At 36.7% G+C, this 23,101-nt stretch overlaps 2 protein-coding genes and 1 long non-coding RNA gene across 5 annotated transcripts; 1 reads left to right on the top strand and 2 right to left on the bottom strand.

Moving 5' to 3' along the window:
* The first annotated feature begins 325 nt into the window (after nt 1-325).
* LOC132635668 (large ribosomal subunit protein eL37) lies at nt 326-3,937 on the top strand. The gene is made up of 4 exons (XM_060352149.1): nt 326-469; nt 557-692; nt 2,755-2,856; nt 3,728-3,937. The coding sequence occupies exons 1-4, from the start codon at nt 467-469 to the stop codon at nt 3,772-3,774; spliced, it is 288 nt and encodes a 95-aa protein (XP_060208132.1). The 5' UTR covers nt 326-466; the 3' UTR covers nt 3,775-3,937.
* Nucleotides 3,938-4,936: 999 nt separating this feature from the next.
* On the bottom strand, nt 4,937-16,913 carry LOC132635666 (GTP-binding protein At2g22870). The gene is made up of 4 exons (XM_060352148.1): nt 16,345-16,913; nt 9,426-9,495; nt 5,672-5,834; nt 4,937-5,548 (listed from the first exon to the last, which is right to left on the bottom strand). The coding sequence occupies exons 1-4, from the start codon at nt 16,853-16,855 to the stop codon at nt 5,330-5,332; spliced, it is 963 nt and encodes a 320-aa protein (XP_060208131.1). The 5' UTR covers nt 16,856-16,913; the 3' UTR covers nt 4,937-5,329.
* On the bottom strand, nt 10,199-16,338 carry LOC132635667 (uncharacterized). Of its 3 annotated transcripts, none has more exons than XR_009580648.1 (3): nt 14,563-16,338; nt 13,922-14,474; nt 10,199-13,631 (listed from the first exon to the last, which is right to left on the bottom strand). It is a non-coding gene; the product is annotated as an uncharacterized LOC132635667 (long non-coding RNA). The 3 variants fall into 3 exon arrangements; XR_009580647.1 differs by having other exon boundaries at nt 13,922-14,869; nt 14,967-16,338; XR_009580646.1 differs by having other exon boundaries at nt 13,922-16,338.
* Nucleotides 16,914-23,101: the final 6,188 nt, after the last annotated feature.

Raw genomic sequence — 23,101 nt, 5'->3', positions numbered from 1 at the left:
AGATCAAATTCGACCTCCATTGAAGGAGCTTAAGCTTGGGGAAATGGTGGGAGGTAATGACTGGAAAAATGGGGAAGAAGAGATAAATAAAATAAAAATCGGCTAAATAGTATGAGTGTATTACACTCAGCATGCCATGTCAGCAAAAAATGTTTAAGTGGAACAAATTCAATGTAGTTTAAGTGCTAAATATGTACAAGGTTTAGTTGAGTTGTCTAAGTGAAAAATGTTATCAACCACTAGTGTCTCTCAATGAGATTGACCTTAAATGATATCCTTTTAATCGGCAACTCGCGCAAATCCTACCAAACTAATTAACTAACAGTATCAGGCCTGAACAAAGTAACAAATGGGCTTCATTTCGAGGCCCAAATCATAAAATAAAAACCAAATAAAAACGCTGAACATCCTAAAACCCTAACTCGTATACATTTCTTCTATACAAGACATCATCTAAGCTGCACAAATGGTAACTATCCAATCTACAAACAAACAATTTAACTCCATATATTCAATCTTGATTGTGTGTAATAATTTGAGTTTAATGTGTTAATAGGGAAAAGGAACAGGGAGTTTCGGTAAGAGAAGGAATAAGACACACACACTGTGTGTACGATGTGGTCGTCGTAGTTTCCATATCCAGAAGAGTCGTTGTTCTGCTTGTGCTTACCCTGCTGCACGTCTCAGAAAATGTAATGCTTTTTATTTCTCTTTTGTGTTTTTTCTAATTGTTGCTATTGATAGTTATTTGTTGGAACTGAAATAATTGAGATATGTTTTAGTGTTGGAAATTGATGTAACTTGTCAGTTGATTAGAGGGTAGTTTTGAATCTCATTTAAGTATCTCCTCTTCGTAATAAGTATCCACTTAGCCTTTTTATGTTGGTTCAAAATAAGTGTCCACTTACATAATCAATAAGGAATTAACTTCATTTTTCAAGATTTTCCCTTATTAAGTGCTAAGTGACCAGATCTCAATGTGTGAAGTTAATAGTAATATGCGGTCAATTTGATACTAATATGTAAATTTTAATTCATTTACATATTATTAACTCGTTTTAATTCATTTTTGTGATTTTTTCTTCTTGTTATTGATATTTATTTGTTGAGAGATGTTTTAGTGTTGGAAATTGATGTAACTTTTTACTTGATTAGATGGTAGGTTAGTGGTTGCTTACATAGGTAATAATAGGATATCTGGTTGAGAAAGTTAGTTTTACTGAGCTAGTAGTTGCTATTAGGACAAAAAGTTGATTTTTTTTTTTACTATCATCTAACTGTGATTTTGATTAAAGGGGTAAATAAGGTGAAATAATACTTCTGTGATTTTTCTTGTTGATATTGACATTTACTTGTTGGAACTGAAATAATTGAGAGATGTTTCGGTGTTGGGATTTGATGCAACTATTTAGTTGATTAGAGGGTAGTTTGGATCTTATTGAAGTATGAGCCTGTTTGGTTTGGATTAAAAAAGGTTTATGGCTGTTTACATAGGTAATTATTTGATATCTGATTGAGAAAGTCGGTTATACTGAGGTAGTAATTGCTATTAGGTCAAACAGTTGAATTTTTTGTACCATCAGCTAACTTTTTGATTTAAGAAACTGGATAAATAAGGTGAAATAATAGAAATGGGTTCTGAAGTGCATGGTGATTTGAGTTCTTTTGTTTACTTTTCTGTTTTTTTGGGCCATTGCCATTTACTTGTTGGATCTAGCATGGTTTAAGAGGGGTTTGGATTAGGGAGCTATTTTGGTTGATATTTTTTCAATTGGATGTTGAAAATTGATGTATTTTTGTCGGCTGATAAGAGGTTAGTGTTGAATCTCATCAAACTTAGGCCTTTTTTCTTTGGGTCATCCTTTTAGTTTCTAGTTGTTGAATAAGTAATTATTAAAATATTAAATGTCAGTCACTTTTACTGAGCTAGCAATTTGCTATTAGCTTGAAAAGTTGAAATTCTTGTGCAATTAAGGGAACTGGGTAAATTGGGTAAAATAATGGGAACCAAATGGGTTCTTTTTGGCTTTATAATGAATTGGATAGTATAAAAATTATTTGCATGATATCATGTTAGGCGTTTTAGCTATTGTGTTCTTCTACACTTTAGTATTTGCCTTTAGTATGTCTCACAACGTTGTTTGATTAAGGCTTACTCTTATTTGGCTTTGTAATGTGTTTTGGATGGTCTTAAGTTTGGTTCGTGGATAGCCATTGTGAGTTTGGGTTGGTTTGGAATAAATTGGTTTTGGAAAATATTGTGTTTGGATTAGGTTATCACTTATCAACCTTTGAGAATAACATTATTACAAGAAAATCAATTAAACCTGTTTTGCTACTGAACTTCATTTTTAAGTAAGTACTTTCTAGCCATTTAGATCAAACAGGGAAAAGGAAAAAAGAGACTGGCCCTGTCCGTCCATAAGGTTAAACAGCTGACCAGCAAAAAAAAAATTGGTTTTAAAATATGGTAATCTAAATGAAATGAAGGGGTCTGAGGCCCCACGTGGGCGCTTCATGATTGGTTTTCCAGTATCTTTTTCAAACACAACCTTTTCTTTTTATTGAAAAAGAAATAAAGGGCTCTGCGAACTTTTACCCATTACAAAGTTGATTTCTGAGATCCAATTGATTTTTTGAGAAACAATTGCTACAACTGTTTAGTTTTGAAAAGCAATACAACTGTTTAGTTTTGGGTGGTTTTTGCAACCTAATACAGTGGTATAGTATGCTGATTATTGTTTTTGGCTGTAGATAACTGGAGCGTCAAGGCACTTAGAAGAAAGACCACTGGAACTGGTCGCATGAGGTATCTCCGCAATGTACCCCGCAGGTTTAAGACGAACTTCAGAGAGGGTAAGTTGTCTTTGTTATCTTTTTGTAAATAAAGCATATCTTACCTTCAACTTTACAACTTTGTGCGTCTAACCCTCGATTTAGCAGATTCTATTAACTTATTCCTCTAATACACAAACTAGTTAACCCCTAGGACTTAGTTCAAGTGGCAAAGATTGAGGGGCTTGTGAGTTAGCTCACATGTTCGAGCCCAGCGCAATATGAGCTAAGCCTGGTATTTAAGTGAAGAAGGGCACAAGACCGGGCCTATTACCCCGGAGCTTTCAAGGGCTGCGATTGGTCCTAAGGGTTGGCCCAGGTGGATTTCTTGATCATCATCTTAAAAAAAAAACTAGCTAAGCTTAACAACCCTAACATTTACAACTAATGTTTTGATACTTAATTTGTCTAGAGGTCATTTTTCATCTTCTAGGTCTTATTTTGAGGAAAGATTGCTATTTTAGGACATGTGTATAGTAAAATAATTATTTCCCTAATTGCCTCTTCTTTCAGCTTCAAGGACATATTTCTTGATGGCCTTGTTCTGGGGGCATATATTTATCTTTTCCAATTCGGAGGGTTTCTTTTTTGCCCAGATTTTGTTTCCTAATTTCTTTATCTGGGTTCCCTCGGCTTGGTACATTTCTCATGTGATCTTATCTTTTTTTATCCATTATCTTTTCTAGTAAATGAACACGTCTGTCTAGAAAATTATCACTCACTCGTTACTTAAGTTGTGGGGCTAAGGCTATATAAGCTTACCTAGTTTCTGTTTAAGATGGATCAATCTTTAGATTCTAACAAAGTAAAGGTTAAATGTTTGATGCTTGCAAACTTTGGCTCAGTTAAATGCTTGATTAATAATTGGCTTTATTGTTTGTTGGCACTTCAGGAACCGAGGCAACTCCAAGGAAGAAGGGCACTGCTGCGGCCTCTTAAGTGTCTAGAGAGGCAGTTTGATATTGCTTCTTTTTAATTTTGCCTTTTATTTGCTGATGAATCAAAGTGTTGAATATTTGTACCTCGAGTATTACTTTTCATCTGTCAGATTGGAATTATTGCTGTTTAGGATATATGTCCAATGTTGATTGCTTTCTGTCTTTGTTATGGTATTCGTTTTCAATTCCTCTTAGCCTAATCATTTGAGGCTAATGAGATACATTTAAATGATAATTGGTAGAACTTCCTCTGCAGATTTGTCCTATGAGCAGTTCTTATTTAGCTGAAGATCTATCGGAAACAACCTCCTTATCCCACGAAAGTAGGGTAAGATTTTTGTACATTTCACCCTTCTCAGACCTCACTTGTTGGACTAGACTATGAGCAGTTCATGAAAGCTTTAATAAGTTGCTTGCGATTTTATGACAATCCAGCAAGCAGAGTTACTATGAGAATGGGGCAATTCGCACAAATGCCCTGTTCCGGGGGTAATCTTTAATTTTTGTCCCTCAAATTGGTGGTCTTTATTTTTGCCTTTCGGACTTGAAGTAATAAAAAAGTGGTCGAAAATAGCCTTGAGGTTTTGGGTTTGAACCTCGCAGAGTAAAATAAAATAAATAAATCGCAAAGCAAGATTTCATAACAAACTATTCCTATTTGGGCAAAAATTATGCCTTAAGCCTTAGTTTTTATGTAAAGTATTATCCTACAGAATTATGGCACGAGACATAGTTTCTATGTAGTTACTACAAAACTATATTAAGGCATAACTTTTGTCTGAATAAACATAATTTGCTATGAAATCTTGATTTGTGATTTTTTTTTTTTTTGGCCTCTGGAATCTCTAGTTTTAGGGGCAAAAATTAAAGACCAGTCCATATGAAAGTAATCCGCAAATTTATTTGATGAGAATGTATATTGTTTAGCCACATTTTCTCAGAATCAGGAGAGGGTCGATGCGATCAAATGAACATCATTCATACATTTAAGAACATTTCCTTTTTAAAAAAAAAATCCAAAAACTTGTTTTCATTTATTGTTTTAAGAAAAACTTTCCAAGAGCTCGTCATGCCAATAATTGTAATGCTTTGCTATTCAAATTTGACGGGAAAATGAGACTTCCGACCTCAATTGGATAGATCAAAAACCACTTATCAGCAAGTCACAAATAAACAACAATGTATTTTGGCAAAACATACGTTACATAGATCAAAGAGAGAGAGGGCTATGTATATACAAGAGACAATCCAGTTGCCTGGGCATTCTCCAGTTTGAGTTTCACTAACAACTGCAGCCTATTCAAACTAGTGACAGACTTTCTGACCGAGTAAATGTGGAGAAACATAACTAGTTCTAATAAAGTATAACAATAACAGGAATTGCTCAAGGGAGTCATCGCAAGACTCTTTTGTCCCATTTGTTCCAATAACTCAGGCTTCCGGTTCTTGATAATACCAATTGCACCCAGCATGTCCTTGTGCATAGCGGGTGCCAACACAGGTTTGTTTTTAGACAAAATTTAGTCACAACACCAATAAAGCATATGACGGCAAACTCAATGCTTAAGCCAATAGTTTCGCAGCTGGGACATGTGCAACAGTATCTCATCTCGACCTTGGTTGGTGACGCTACTGGTCATAATCCAAGGTGGTGCAGTTTGGAAGAACTTCTGTATCAACTCCAGAAAATCCTGCAAGTTCTCTTCGGGCCTTTTTCCTCCATTCTTCTTCTTTTTCCGCTTATCACACTTGGTGAAAACTAGTGTCATTGGGATCTGAAACAAAGCACCCACAATACAACACAAAACTTAGAGAAGAGTCTTCATAAATACAGATAAATAAACAGAAAAGCATCAACATTTTGTCACAAACTAAATAGGTCACGCATTTCGACTAACCTTATTCTGTCCCAGCCAACTTGCATATTCAAGATCAATCTTTTTTGCAGGAATGCTAGCATCTATTAGGAGGAAGACTGAGACAAGGGTTGGCCGGTTTAGGAAATAATCTTTAGTGAACTTAGCCCAATCTGTCCGTACTTCATGCGGTGCAGCTGCATACCTTCACCATGTAATAGAGAAACTCAGCAATTAATCTTGAATATACAAATACTGCGTACACGTTAAAGATATCAATTTGAGGCATGAAAAGGAGAAAGATTATTCTAATGCATGTTGAGAGTGATAGAGAGACTGGGAAATTTGCAAAATATGATTGAGAGACACAGTGTGGACAGAAGTTGATCACCATGAAGATAGACAACAAAATAAAGTGGCTTGCAGCTGGGCACAATAATCTACATGCACAAGAAAGAGGCTTTATTCTAAGTGGATTTACAGGAGAGAGGGAATACAACAATTACATAAAGTCACTCTAAAGAACATGTCTGCTAGGTGCTCAAGCATTTTATGAACATCTCAGCCTGTCTCTTGGACAGCTTTCTCAATCTAGTAAAGTTGGCTAAAATCTTGCATCAACCTGACTACCACAATATGACGTGTAGTTGTATTCAATCCAGCACTTTAACCATATCCCTTGACCAAGTCTCGATATCCACAGACACTTCCTATGCTAGGTTCTGATTCACATTTACTAAGACGACAACAACAATAACAACCCAGTGAAATCCCACAACGTGGGGTCTGTGGAGGGTAGAGTGTACGCAGACGTTACTCCTACCAAGGTAGGACGGCTATTTCCGAAAGACCCTCGGCTCAATAGAAAGCATAAAAAGAGGTCAGATAAGGCCAAGAAATTCAGAGCGATATGGAAATGAAAATAATGAAAGTGACTAAGCCATGATGAAACAGTTTGCAAAGGGACAGTAGCTACCATAGATAAAATAAGATAATCAAAGTAGAGTAATAACAGATAGTAGCAGAAATCAAAGCACAAGAAACTATAGCGCGATAATGTGACTCCTAATATGAAAGGATGAACGAGACTATCTACTAGCTTTCTACCCTAATCTGAGTTCTCCATACCCTCCTATCTAAGGTCATGTCCTCGGTAAGCTGTAACTGCGCCATGTCATATCTAATCACCTCTCCCCAATATTTCTTCGGCCTACCCCTACCTCTTCTGAAACCATCCATGGCCAATCTCTCACACCTCCGCACTGGAACATTTGTGTCTCTCCTCTTCACATGCCCAAACCATCTCAATCTCGCTTCCCGCATCTTATCTTCCACCGAGGCCACTCCCACCTTGTCCCAGATAGCCTCATTCCTAATCCTGTCCCTCCTAGTGTGCCCACACATCCATCTCAACATTCTCATCTCAGTAACTTTCATCTTTTGAACGTGAGAGATCTTAATTTGCCAACAATTCTGCCCCATACAACATAGTCGATCTAACCACCACTTTCTAGAACTTGCCCTTAAGTTTTGGTGGCACTTTCTTATCACATAGCACTCCGGAAGCGAGCCTCCATTTCATCCACCCTGCCCCAATACGATGTGTGACATCATCGTCAATCTCCCCGTTGCCTTGTATAATAGACCCAAGATACTTGAAGCTACTTTCTTTTGGATGGCCTGGGTACCAAGCCTCACTTCCACGCCAGCCTCATGAGGTGCTTCACTGAACTTGCACTCTAACTACTCTGTCTTGGTCCTACTCAGCTTGAACCCTTTAGACTCCATAGTTTGTCCCCAACCCTCCAGTTTAGCGTTAACTCCGCTACGAGTCTCGTCGATCAGGACTATGTCATCCGTGAAAAGCATACACCATGGCACCTCACCTTGAATTTGCCGCGTCAATCCATCCATCACTAAGGCAAATAAAAACAGTCTAAGAGTTGATCATTGATGCAATACCATCACAATTGTGAAGTGCTCTAAGTCTCTTCCTACTGTCCTTACCCTGGTTTTGGCTCCCTCATACATGTTCTTAATCACCCTGATATACGCCACAGGTACACCTTTAGCCTCCAAGCATCTCCATAGGACCTCCCTTGGAACTTCGTCGTAAGCCTTTTCTAGGTCGATGAATACCATGTATAAGTCCCTCTTCCTCTCTCTATACTGCTCCACCAGTCTCTTTACAAGATGGATGGCTTCTGATGCCGGCATGAATTCGAACAGATTCTCTGAAATAGACACGCCTCTCCTCACCCTCTTCTCCACCACCCTTTCCCACACTTTCATAGTATGGCCAGCTTGATACCTCTATAGTTGTTGCAACTCTAGATATCGCCCTTGTTCTTGTATGAAGGGATCATTACACTTGAACTCCATTCTTCGAGCATCCTTGCCGTCTTAAAGATGACATTAAACAACCTAGTCAGCCACTCCAAATCTGCCGAGCTCGCACTTTTCCAAAATTCCTCAGGAATCTCGTTAGGTCCGGTCGCTCTTCCCTTACGCATCCTACGAACATCACCCTTAACCTCCTCAACCTTAATACTCATGCAATACCCAAAATCGCGACTGCCTCTCGGTATGTTCCAAATCTCCCAACACAATGTCTCTGTCCCCTTCTTCGTTCAAGAGTTTGTGAAAGTATGACTGCCATCTCCGTCTAATGAGAGCTTCCTCTACCAAAACTTTGCCATGCTCGTCCTTGATGCACGTCACTTGATCCACATCATGTGCCCTCCTCTCCCTCCCTTGGCTAGCTTGAACAATTTCTTAACCCCGCCTTTGTCCTTTAGTTCTGCATAAAGGCGTTCAAAAGCTGTGGTTTTTGCCGTCGAAACCGCCAACTTCGCCTCCTTCCTCGCCATCTTATAAAGTTCCCTATTCGTCCACTTTTCCACCCATCATTACTTTCTACTAACTTTGCATACGCCACCTTCTTTGCTTCCACCTTCCCTTGAACTTCTCCATTCCACCACCAGTCCCCTCGATGCCTACCACGACTACCTGTCGAGACCCCCAGCACCTTCTTGGCTACTACCCTAATGCAACTAGTCGTCCTATCCCACATACTGGTCGCATCCCCACTACTCTCCCAGGCCCCCATAGCCGTCAATTTCTCACCCATCTCTAGGGCACTAGTCATGGTCAAACTCCCCCACCCAATCCTAGGCCGGTCATCCACGACCCTCTTCTTCTTCTTCCCTTTCATCTTGATAAGGTTCTTGATTTTAATCTTTTACTTTTACAATTAGATTTCGAGTTAGTAACTTCTATTTTATGTAATTGAGATTCTCCTCGCCGTGAAATGAAAAATCATTTATATTAATTTAGTCAACCTTATTTGACAGACCTAGACTGACAGAGCACGGAGTTCTGACAATTCAAACTACAACAAGTAACAATGACTTATTCATCAAATACTTATAGAAAGCCATCAGATAAGCTATCATGAAAGTGCATAGGCAATGACAGAGTGTGAATATCACATTTTACAATTTTTTTTGATAACCATGGTGTACAGGCAGCTTGCGACCACCTCGACTAATTCAATAGGGCACCAGTTATCCCCTACCAGCACAGGTACCGGGTAATTCTACCCGCCAATACTTGGACATACGGGCAAAATACCTGGTGTTTTTACCTCCACTGGGATTTGAACCTGAAATCTCATGGTTCCCAACCCACTTCATTGACCACAACCACACCCTTGGGTGCATTTTACAGTAGCTTTTCAAATGGTGCAGGAAAGTATACTCAACTTTATTTAAACATTTTGCAGTGAATTCCATACCCGTAACCTGGTAAATCCACAAGATGCCAGCTGTCGTTTATTCGGAAATGGTTGATGCATTGTGTCTTTCCTGTAATTAGACAGAAGAACATGTTTACTTTTATGGTTCCTAATAGTAAATCTGTAAAGAAAATCTTGAAAAGTAAAACACATCGGAAGCTTCATAAGATGACGATATATACTGTTGATCTAGCTTCTTAGAATTTAGTTTCCAGTCAAGTTCCCCATAAAAGTTGGCTTGCCTATCTAAACAAAGAGAGCACTTACAAGATATCAAAATTATAAGAAAAAAGAAAAGATATGTACATTGTACCATCAAAATTTCCACATACTGAGTTACTAATTAACCACATCGTATTTATCATACCTTATGGTGAAAAGCTTACAGCCGATACAATTTCACTGGAGTGAATAAAGCAAGATATGACCCATAAAAGAACATAAAACAAGAGATGACCCTTGCAGTTTGTACCCACCAGGAAGAATTGGCTGGCAGAACAGTAAAGCTGGAAAGTCCAGTAAAATCAAATTTTGATTGCAGTCTTTTCCGGGAAACTCAATAGCTCTCACGCTGGGATGACAGCTGATGCTAATCGAAAGAGCAGAAGGAAATCGGATGAAAGAATGAACATAAAACTGCTGCACCTGCATTGACTCCTGCAAGGTACCCCGTATTTTTTTCGCTTTCTCCACTCTTCTCCTTCTTAATTCTTCAGTCAGTCAGTCCCTATAAATCAGGTCCAAAAAAGTGTCATCGTACTTATGTTCCTCCATCTCTTCCACATATGGAACTAAGCCAACTATTCCAGCTTCTTCCTTTTTTTTTTTTTTGGCGGAGGGGGGAGAGGTACTGTCTATTAGCCTACTAAAGGAAAAAAAAATCCCAGCATTTGTCACCAAAAGAGCCCTGTGCATCCCCTCTCATTCCACTTGATCACCCTTGTCACTTTGCTAGCTTAAAGCCCCCTACTACCATCTACGCGGTCCTAAGTAATACTGAACTGTTATATGATGAAACTATAGGACCTCCATCGGTGTTATAATATCCAATATAACAAAACTTACCTTTTTTCGAGTCACCAAGGAAGCAAAGTGGGAAATATCAAATAGCCACTATTGGGCTACTGGGCAGGGGTGCCTTTCTTTTTGGGGGGTGGGGTGGGGATAAGGGTGAAGTTTACTACATTAAAAGACAATCACTTGCTCCTCATTAGAGTCCCTGAAATTTCAAAAGAAAATCAACCCCTAAAATAAAGCTCATTTTCAAATTAATTTAACTACTTGGAGCTTGTTGATAGCCAATTCAATTGATTTGTTCTTTCTTCTGTTACTGCTATCTTTATAACCTTCTACCTTCACCAAAGACTTGGCTATTAATTTTTCGAAAGTCTATATGAAGTAATCTACCCAAATTTAACCTTAGAAGTTAACCATGAGTCCGGCGCCAAAATGGCATGCCAAAAAATTTTCTATACCCAAATGGGTTTTTTCGTTGCACGTGCAACGAAATGTTAAGAAACATTAACGTCTCCATCTAAAAAAAAAAAAACATAACATTTCGCCATGATTATAACGAAATGTAGTTAAATTTTTTTTTTCCCACATTCGCCAAGAGCCCAACGAAATGCTCTTATTTTTTTGCACTTCGCTGGACATGTTGTGTGTTTTTCTTTTTAACATTTCGTTTTTATTGTGACTCAAAAGAAAATAAAGTTGCAGATTCAAATTTAAGACGAGCATTGATTGGTCACATCAAAATAATTTGTTTTTGTAGTTCGTGACTCAATTTGCGAACTACTTTACTTTTTTCCGTCAATAAATACTGATCTTTACCCATGTTATATCCTTCATCTTTCAATTTCTTTTATCCATTTCATATATCATTTTTCTCTTATCTGTTTCATATCCTTCAGCTTTCATTTTTCTCTCATCCATTTCATAAAAGATGACGGAAACTTATGTAAAAGTATATTTATTTTGGGGTGGTGAAGTTGTGTATGACCGTTCGATTAGATACAGCCGACGTCCTGAAATAGGGCAAAGGTTTCCAATTTTCCTAAAATACGATCGCCTGCAACGCGTCTTAAGGAGTAAAATGTTCGTAAATGATCCTGAACTTTCGGTGGTTATCACCGGATGATGTCCAAGGTCATTTACAATCAATGGTTTACCAATTTATGGTGAGATGCCGATTATGGACGATGAATCTTTATCGTTATTTCTTCGTAGTCCTGAGATTTTTAAAAATCACATAGGCATAGCGGCGCTTGACATGTATGCTACTGTTGAACGCTCTACCCAGGTTGAAGTACCTACCGACAATGAGTTCGATTTCAGAGGTACTACCTATCTCCCAAGTTTGAATATTGGTTTTCCAAGGGGTGTAGTTCAATAAAAAACAATGGTAGGATTTGGTAGTCAGTTAAACGATATGACTAATTATGGTATACAATATGATGGTGTGGCTTCAACGCACTATCATAACTTTGATTGGAGCGAGCAGAACTGTGAGACAGGGGACCAAGTAATGCTACTACGCATTTGCAGAATTTGGATTGTAATTCCAGGTCCAAGTGAATTGGACAGTGATAGGTAAACAATAGCAAATAAGCAACAACAACTACTGAGTACGATTGGAGCAACGCTTCTTGTTATGACCGGTTTGCCTACAAGTACTGCACCTCCTAGCCATGCGAGCAGGAGCAATATCCATTTCATTCCTCCTTCCAGTTTTTCTCTGGGCTCCAGAAGTTCGCTCGTATGCAGTGTTTGCAATTAAACGGAAGGGACTTGCAGGCCAATATGCCTCATCACCCAAGGGAGAAAACTTTCCATTGTACGTTGTAATACCTGCAATTGTAGTACTTGCTAACATAGTCCTTGGGCTGAATTTTACGGATCCGACAAAACTTAATTGCATGGAAACATGGCATATGGTAGTTTTTCAACTTCCCACATGAACACTTTTTTCCATTGTCAGAGACTTTATGGATATTTCCGCCCTAGTTCATCACATCAGTGTGCATGTTGGCCCTTTCCCAATATTCATGGAATTTCTTATCAACAACGGGCAGCCAAGTTTTCTTATTTACAATTAGCAAAGCAGCAAGGGCACTTCTTTTAACGAAACGATCAACAAGATTTTTAAAGGTCATGCGAACCATGGCAGTAACAAGCAGTCCACAGGCTTTCTTCAATAAACCGTTGTAAGACTCAAAGACATTTGTCGTCATAGCTCCCCACCTACAACCATCGTCCTTATACAATGTCCATTTTTCCTTCGGAAGTTCGCTCAACCACATATGCGCGGGAGGTGACAAAGTTTTGATTTGTTGCATCCTCATTCGGTATTTCTTCATCTGGTGCTCTGTAGCCGCCAACGACATTAGGTTCTCAAGATCAGAGTTAAGAAACTTTTTGTTAAAGTTGCTTTTCAAATGTCGAAAACAAAATCTATGGTGTGTGGTGGGTGGCTGTAACCATTCATGTGTTTGGATACATTGCAAGATGCCTTGATGACGGCCGAAAATTAGTCCAATTCCTTTTCTATCACAAACAATGTCTCCATAATAAACAGAGAAACCAAGTCCATGACTCAAAGTTCTCACGTGCAACTATAGCGTATGCAAGTGGAAAATATTTACGTTTGCATCAATTCCAACACCAATCAACAATTTCATCTCATACTTACCATAGACATGGGTGCCATCTATTGAGATGACCGGCCTGCAACTTTTGAATCCATTGATGCTTGGTTGAAAGGCCCAGAAAAGATACTTGAAGATGTGTTCGCCTTGCATTGTAGTTGACTCGTGTGTCCACTCAACAACAGTGCCGAGATTGAAATGTTGTAGGGCAGCGATGTATCGAGGCAACGCCCTAAATGAACCTTCGAAATCACCATACACCCTCTCAAAAGCTCTCTTACGCCCTTTTTGCGCTTTTCTATAACTAGGATTATACTTGTGGATCCCTGTTATAACTTCCTGAATGGACATGTGTGTGGCTCAACCACTTTGCCTGCTTTCCACATACCATTTCCGATCAACGAAAAACGAATCATCCAACTTCAACTTAACTCATGCCGCTTGCAAATAACCTTCCAAAATGTACCTTTGGCTTGATCCGTTTTAAATTCTTTTTTGTTGGCTATATTGTAGAGTCTCACTGCACTTTTCATTTGCTTCTTGTTGTGAAATAACATACCTAGTTGCACGTACAAGGAAATATATCAACTTCTAATGACACCAATTAAAATCACAAAATTCACAAAACAATATATTACTCTTTCCGTCCCAAAAAGATTGTCACCTTTCTATATTTAGAAACAATTTAACTTTATGAGATGATTTACAACCACACAAATATCTAAGGTTTGTTTTGAAACACACATTTCAAAAGTCTTCCTTTATTTCTTAAACTCCGTGTCAAGTCAAACTAGGACAATCTTTTTGGGACGGAGGGAGTATTAAAAAAATTATTCGCACCAAACTAACCTGATTTGGTAACTTTAGGATTTCTGAAATTCCAAAGTGCAGCCCGAACAGACCCATTATCTCTCATGTATGCAAAATATTCCTGTCCTTCTATATTATCCAAATATGGGATCACATTTGAATGATAATTAACACTAAGATCACTGGGGGCCGCAATGTCTTCATCAGAATCGTCATCGTCAGCAAACGATTGATCATCATCCGTCCCTTCATGATCTAATGGACTATCGCTATCCGATTAGGATTTCTAAAATTCCAAAGTGCAGCCCGAACAGACCCGTTACCTCTCATGTATGCAAAATCTTCCGCTGCTTCTTCTATATTATCCAAATATGGGATCACATTTGAATGACAATTAACACTAAGATCACTGGGGGCCACAACGTCTTCATCAGAATCGTTGTCGTCAGCAGACGATTGATCATCATCCGTCCCTTCATGATCTAATGGACTATCACTATCGGACTCATTTATTATATCATTAGCTAAATCGTTGTTGCTCACAATTTGTGTGAGCTGAGTCAATGTGGGGTTATCTTCAAAATCGTTATGCCTATAGATAAGGAAAATTCATAGAATTTACAAGTCAAACACAATTATAAGATCCATGAATAAAGTGAACAAAATATGATTATATTTACCTATCACTGTCCAATTCACTTGGACCTGGATGTGAAGGGTGTCGGACATTACAATCCAAATTCTGCGATTGCGTAGTAGCATTACTTGGTCTCCCGTCTCACAGTTCTGCCCGCTCCAATCAAAGTTATGATAGTGCGTTTAATCCACACCATCATACTGTGTACCATAATTAGTCGTATAGTTTGATTAACTACCAAATCCTACCATTGTTTGTTGTTGAACTACACCCCTTGGAAAACCAATATTCAAACTTGGGAGATAGGTAGTACCTCCGAACTCGAATTCATTGTCGGTAGGTACTTCAACCTGGGTAGAGCGTTCAACAGTAGCATACATGTCAAGCGCCGCTATGCTTATGTGATTTTTAAAAATCTCAGGACTATGAAGAAAATCGGCATCTCACCATAAATTGGTAAACCATCGGCTGTAAATGACCTTGGACATCGTCCGGTGATAACCACCGAAAGTTCAGGATCATTTACGAACATTTTACTCCTTAAGACGCGTTGCAGACGATTGTATTTTAGGAAAATTGAAAACCTTTGCCCTATTTCAGGATGTCGACTGTACCTAACCAAACCCGCATCATACACAACTTCACCACCACAAAATAAATATACTTTTACATAAGTTTCCGTCATCCTTTATGAAATGGATGAGAGAACAATGAAAGCTGAAGGATATGAAACAGATAAGAGAAAAATGAGATATGAAATGGATAAAAGAAAATTGAAAGATGAAGGATGGGTAAAGATAGGCAGTATTTATTAACGGAAAAAAGTAAAGTAGTTCGCAAACTGAGTCATGAACTACAAAAACAAATTATTTTGATGTGACCAATCAATGCTCGTCTTAAATTTGAATCTGCAACTTTAGTTTCTTTTAAGTCACGAGAGTCACAATATAAATGAAATGTAAAAAAAAAAAAGCACAGAACATGTCCAGCGAAGTGCAAAAAATTAATAAAAAAAATAAGAGCATTTTGTTGGGCTCTTGGCGAAATGTAGAAAAAAAAAAAGCTAATTACATTTCATTATAACCATGGCGAAATGAGAAAAAAAAATTAACTACATTTCGTTATAATCATGGCGAAATGTATTTTTTTTTTTAGATGGAGACGTTAATGTTTTTTGACATTTAGTTGCACGTGCAACGAAAAACCCATTTGGTTATAGAAAAATTTTGGCATGCTATTTTGGTCTTTAGGCTACAAAAATGTGCCATTTTGGCGCAGGGATCAGTTAACCATAATGCTGAAAGCCACACAAACATGTAATCAATAATGAAAGGATCAGAAATTTCTCTATCAAGCAAGGACCTAATATCTAGCTATACTCAAAACCTAAGTTACTCGGACTCTCTTAAAATCGGGTGCGTGTCGGATCCCTCAAAAATAGTGTATTTTTGGAGGATCCAACACGGGTATGGCAACACTTTCGAAGAGTCCGAGTAACTTAGCTCAAAACAGCTATCTTTAATGAACCAAATAGCCCTCAAAAATCACAATTTATCTAACTACAGCTATTCTACAAAACTAAAAATCACATCTTCTCTACAGTCAAGAATCACGATTTATCAAGTTACAGCCATTCTACAAAACTAAAAATCACATCTTTTCTTAAGAATCAATTTACAGCTATTCTACAAGACTAAAAATAACATCTTTTCTTAAGAATCAATTTACAGCTATTCTATAGAACTAAAACTCACATCTTTTCTACAACCAAGAATCACACACTATCATATTCTACAAAATTGTTCAACAAAGAATATATCTCAACCTGGTTTCTTGGAAGTAAGAGCAAGCTTTTTACGCTTTACAAGCGAGTTAAGCAAAGAAGATTTGCCCACATTAGACCTCCCAACAAGAGCAAATTCAGGCAATCCATCGGAAGGACACTGTTCAGTCTCCACACTACTCTTCACAAACTCAGCTTGTTCCACTTGAGCATCACCAGCATACTTACTAAGCACAATATTTGACCCTTTCAATATCCTACTACTCAATGGCCTTGAACCAGAACAAGAAACATCAGTATCAGGTGGGAAAAACAGCTTTTCAACTGAAATTTCAATGTGGGGTCTTTCAAGAACATCTTCAATTTCCAAATTCTTGGTTTCTTGTAACTCTGGTGTTGTTTGGAGGAGCGTGTTGGCTGCTGATGTGATGGATGAAAAATGGGAAACTGGGGTTAGTTTGGATTTGGATAAGAGTGTTGAGGTGATTATAATCTTGGGTTTTGAGTAGAAAATGGAGAAGTAATGGAGTTTTGGAAGATGAGTGATAAGCATTTTGTTTCTTTGGGTTTCAATTTGGTCACTGCCACCATGGTGTGTGGGTTTTGCTGTGGTTTGTAAAAAGATATTTTCACATTCTTTTTGGTGTTGGTCCTTTGGGATAAGATAATTGCAGAAGCTCCTTGAGATATGAGTACAATTACAAATTACTCCCAAGTTTTATGTGCTATAATTGAACTTTAGATTATAGATTTACTTGATGTTGTTATATGGAGTTCCGATAATTATATTTTATGTTTCACATGTTAAATCGGACTTATTATAAAGAATTACTAACTACTATTAGTAAGAGTAAGTTAATTTAACGTGAATAAGTAAATAAATATTACACTCATGCATAAAAGTTAAATTCTCATTTGTATATTGTTGGAAAATGAATGTGAGAATTATTTAATGGTGAAAGGTTAAATATTTATCAAATACTTCTTTTAAAGTTCTTTCCAACCTCTCTCAAGTTTATAAAAGAGAAAAACAATCTTTATGATGAATATTATGGTTGTTGACACCCAATTTTGTCCCGCCTCTCCTCCAAAATATCTATTTACGCTTCTAATATTTTTGGAAAATTAAAAATATATATTATATTTTACTATAATTACTAGCATCTTATCAATACCGGCGTTTCATTATTCCATTACAGTTACTAGCCATCATCAGTGTTATTATTATTATTCACAATTTTTATCATTCTCGGCATTTTACCAGCTTAAGCACACGCATCGCATTTATCTTTGCATAATTAAATAATAGTGTTTATTTACTGTGGATTTTCGAAATATTATTGCGCGGCTATTACAACGCCATTTTTTATCTGAGCACCAATAATTGCATATTATTTTAACACAAGTTATTTAAATATGTCTTTTATTTAAATGTAGTAGCTCAATCAACTCATACTATTTTCGGACCAATTCACAAAACCAGTCCACATTTTAATTTACCAGCCCATTTTAATTCACCCCAACTCATTTTTAATGCCTAATCCACATTTCAAATACCAGCCCAATATTTCAAAACGGACCAGCCCAACCCAATACACTACCAACCCAGTCCACTGATTGACCCGGCCCATCCGTTCAAAATAAGGGAAACCCTAAAGTCTCCCTTTCATTTCCCTTCATCATTTTTCCTCCTTCCGCCGCTCTTCCTCCTTCACCTCCCTCTCTTCTCTTTCATCGCCGCCTCCACTCCACTACACTTCTGACATCCCACTCCCCTCTGCTCCCCCACTCGTCTTGCCCCCCCCCCCCCCCCCCCCCACCACGCTCGTCATCCCCATTTCCTCTTGTCGCCCACTCCACTACACCTCTGACACCACCCTCACGTTACCTCCACTCCTCTTCCATCCTCATCGCTCCCTCCACACCACTGTCACCCCATTCCACCCTGTCCCCCGCTTCTCTCTCTCCTTCACAAAGAAACCCTAGATTTCCCCTATAAAATTTGATGGTTATGTTCGAAAAGAGAAGGATTTTTGGATTGGAAAAACCCCCAAGAACCTAGAGGATTTTTTATCAGTGAAAGCCCCAAAGAAACTGGAGTATTTTTCGATCCCTCAAGAACTAGGTCATCTTTTTTTTCAGTCACAAAAATTCCCAAAATATTGAGTTCTTCAGCTTCAAATACCTCTAAAAATACCAATCCCTAATCGCACGAGGTTCCCTTTAAAATATCAGTTTTTCATTTTCTAGATATCGTCTCAAGCATTAAATTCTCTTATATTTTGCTTTAATATTTGTTTGAATCCGAGCGCGTGCAAGTTCGGATTTAGTGGTGTTCGAGGATAAATCGAGACTCCGCGCCTCACTTCGCTGCACTTGCAAAAGGTCAGCAATTTCCTCTTTTCTTGAAAGTTCACTTTTATTTTCGATGTGATGTTTGTACGAGTTAGCTTTCTATGTCGACACGCATTTGTTTCGGTTTCAGTATTAGTTAAGGAGTAAGTATCGTCAGGTGTTTGGTTTGGCATGTTGAAGTTTCGTTAGTATAATTATGTTGTTCGATAGTTTAAACTGGGATTGCATATGTTAAAGTTGGTTGTGTTTAGTTATGTTCTCCTTATTTGCTAAGTTCAATCATGCTTAAGAGTATTTAATTCCTGCTTATTTGGTAGCTTAGGTCCTGTTTAGTCGATATTAAAGTATGTTGAGTAATCAATTCGATCGACGTTATGCCTACTTCAACCTCTGTTTTTGTATTATCTGTTTTCATATGCTTTACATTTTATTGGTTTAGGTAATGTGATAATATTGGTAGATATTATTCCAGTTCTGCTTAAATTAGTTTTGTTTAGTTTGAGTTTAGTATGCTTTACTCTTTGGTGGATAATTTGATCTTCAGTATATCGTTTGAATGATACCTGTCTACTGCTGCTTTAACATGTCTGTGTATTGGTTTAAGTCAAAATAAGAGTCATTAGTGATCCAGGGTATCTAATGAATGAGTCCAGTTTGTTTAAGTAGGTTAGTTACATTCTGCTTAGTTTAGTTGTATCGAAAAGAGAATTATGCATGCTGGTTTGGTTGGTTCTTATTCCTCGCTGGCTGTTTATCTGATTAGTAGCGACTAGTTGCTCTGCATCATGAACCATGTTAAAAATGTGTTTAATTTGAATTAGGCAGTCGCCATTTGACTAAGCATATGTTAGTTTAAGTTAGGTATTGACCTGTGTCCTGTTGCCATTGTTGTAATCCCAATCTAGTCCAGTTGTTAGCATATGAGGGACTCCAATGTGATTTAGTCTATGGTTCCTTGATAAATTACAAGTTGGTTAAAATATGTAAAGAATTTCTATCCAATATAGGCCTGTTAGACTATCACTGGATTTACTTGTTGTCTAGGCATAAGTCAATCTGAGTTGTAGGCTCGTTAATTTACTCATCATGAGTCATGTGCAAAGCCTTCAAATCTGCCTAAGTGTCAATGTGTTTAGTAGTATGCTCTTGGGTTTCCCTATGTTGGATTTGAACATATTCTTCATCATTGCATATAGCGGTTATTCTTTGAATGTCGCATGAACATGCTAAATGCATATTTTTCCTTCCAGATGTCCTGGATAAATTTAAAACTTTGGTATTTGGCAGTCTATTATTTGAAACCACCTCTCTTTGCTTCTGTGTGAGAAATGCTATTTTCCATTTTTGCTTGATAGTAGAATAAAGAAGCAGAACTGATGGAGTAAAATCTGGCTGGCAACGCGTAATTTGTTCTTGTATTATTAGCGCTTAGCATGATATATGAATTTGTGATTTGTGTAAAGTTAAAAGAGGCCATTTGTGATTTCAGCTGAATGGAATCATAAGTTACTGGCAGTGGTGATAGTTTGTTATAGTCATCAGTGTTTAGCTTCGAAATAGAAAAAGGAGAACTAGAAAATATGCCCGAGTATTATAAGCATCCTTCTTGAGTTCAACAGGTGTTTTATACGTCGCAAATATGCCATATTTGGGCTTGATATATGTTGTACGTTGCCAATATACTTAATCTATATTCCGAGCATCTTCACGTGGATAAATATGTATTAGCAGGTCCTGTGCGTAGTCTATATTATCATTTGATGCTGTTTAAATTCTGTGCATTGTTGCAAGTGTATTTCTGTGGGTTATGCATATTTACGTAATTACTGGTTTACCTCTATTTAAAACAGCTATGAACGTGTATACATGAAGTACACTTAAATATACATAGTATATACACAATCTGCTGATTTGTTTTGAGTTTGCATTTTTACGTTTAACCTTATCCATTGATAATATACTAATCCTCTTCCTTTCATTTTATGCATGACCATCGCATACGAGTCCGAGGGACTCGTCTTCCTCCGCATTCGGTGTTGGGCTAAAACCCAACATAATCTCCCTCGCATCAGCTCTGTCGCAGCAAATAAAAAATTCTGGGCTAAAAGCCCAACAGCGCAGTCCCTCAAAAGTGGGCTGGCCCATTTGATATCATTGACCTTTTCATTTTATTTTGTGCACATTAATTTGTATTTGCAACTAACTTTTTGTTCTTTTTTAGTTTAGATAAATCCTAATGAATTAGTAGGTTTAGTTTAGGAATGGGTAGTTAGTTTAAGGAAAAGAACTAAAGAATATCTTGTAAACATCTTTTAAGGTTATCTAAATTATGCACGCTTTAGTCGAATGTAGTTAATAAAACATAATTTTGTTTATACTTCTAAAATTCAAAGTCAATTAGTGCTTTATCATCTAGTTTGTTTCAAGTGTTTATTAAAACATCACACAAACCTGTGTTCCCTTCTATTCATATATTTTATGCAAATTTTATTAAAAATAACATTATTATTTAGAGTCTTTGTAACATTTATAAATCTTTATTTTTGAATGGAATTTGGAATTTCCTTTTATGTAAATTATTACCTTTTTCTACAAAGCTCATCCTAATAGTATTTTTTATTTTAAGCCTTATCAACTTCTATAAGTTTTATTCTAAATAGCATTTAAAATCTTCTTTCATGTAAATTATTACATTTTATCTAAATCTTATCTTAAGCAACGTTCTTATATTTTTTTTTTTATAAACCTTAGCAACATTTCGTGGCCTTTTTTCTTAAAATTTTGAAGCATCTTATTTAATTTAAATTAATTAACCTAAGTTTGGTCGGATAACAGTAAGTTAACGGATTCTAAAGGATGCCTAACCCCTTCCCTTTAGGATAATATAAAGCCCTTACCTAGAATCACATTAGTTAAGCAGACTATCAATTGAGGTTTAGTTTTAACTTTACCTTAGTTAACAATTAGGTGTCCTAATTCACCGTAAATTAATTAGGTGGCGACTCCTTAAATAAAACAAATAGGAATCACCAATATGTTGTACTCCTAAATTAACCCGGTTAAAATGGGGTATGACAATGGTCAGTAAAACGAAGTTAACTCCTAATTTTGTTTATAGGATATAAATATTTTTGTTATTTAGAAAAAAATAAAATGTAAATAACATCAAGTTATTTTATTTGATAGGTAGTGAGAAGAAATATTCTATCGCTTTTAGTGAAAATAATATGACATAATGAGAATTGTTACAGTAAAAATTCGAAATGAACCAGGCATAGAAAATGAGGCTATAGCGTTATAATAATTCAAAACATCTCATTGAAGTCACTGACACTTAATAACTAATCCGCCATACCATTTTCATGGTAAGCAGTAAGCACTAAGGTTGTATAAATTTTGATTTAACCAATAAATTGAGCCGAAAAAGTGCTATTGATTTATCAATTCAAAAATAATTTTGTATTTTATGCTATTGTTTTATCGTTAGGTTAATGGTTGTTTGATTTTTTTTTTTTTATGGTTTAGTCAATAAGGTTCGTTAATTTTTCCCTTTTATCCCAATAAGTTACTAATCTTTATCACTTCCTTAGCACTAGATTGATAGATATTTAGCTCGTTTTGAATATATTATCTAGTAATCTATTAGGTTCCTTTTTTATTCTATTTCTCCAATATTGTCCACAACTGATGCGTACTAGCTTTCTTCCCAGTGTTGTTAGTTACTTCAGTAGTTTTTGATGACTCAAATATTGCATCTACATGCTACTATATCATGGAGTATCACATGTTTATTTTTATATTTTATTGCGAGTGTTTGAAAAATATAAGGTTCTTGCCTATATAGATTAAATCAATAATCGAACCGTTAATGACTGCTAACAGATTAATCAATAATCAATTATCAATATGTTAATAATTCAATATCAGTTTAACATATTTACAAACTGATACCATTCATAACCAAATCAAACTAACCGATAAGCATCCAATAAGAATTGATTGAATATTAATATCCAAGCCGAGTTTAAATCTCATTAGGAACCAAACATTAACAATGAGCCTGTTTGGATGGGCTTATGCCTATAAGCTGTTTGCAGCTGCTAAAAAAAAATAAGTTGGGGTAGTCTAACTTATTTTTTTTGGCTTATAAGCTGCTTTAAATAAGTTAAGTCAAATAGACCCAATTATTTTTTTGAGCTTATTTTAAGCACAAAATGACTTTAAACTGGTCAGCCAAACACTCAAAAATGCTAAAAACAGCTTATAAGCAACTTATAAGCCAATCCAAACGGACTCATTCTTTAACTCAAGGGACTTATCTATGTTTTATTCTCGTGGAAACCGAGTTTAACGTGTTCAACATTACCTATTAACCGTTTTCCATTAATTTGAGACACAATCTGTTGTAATTCACCAAATTCCAAGGGCTACCAAAGTAAATATC

Source organism: Lycium barbarum, chromosome 4 (assembly GCF_019175385.1).
Source record: "Lycium barbarum isolate Lr01 chromosome 4, ASM1917538v2, whole genome shotgun sequence".
Taxonomy (NCBI): Eukaryota; Viridiplantae; Streptophyta; class Magnoliopsida; order Solanales; family Solanaceae; genus Lycium; species Lycium barbarum.
Note: the sequence above shows the minus strand (reverse complement) of the source record. Positions and strands in the feature narration are given on the sequence as shown.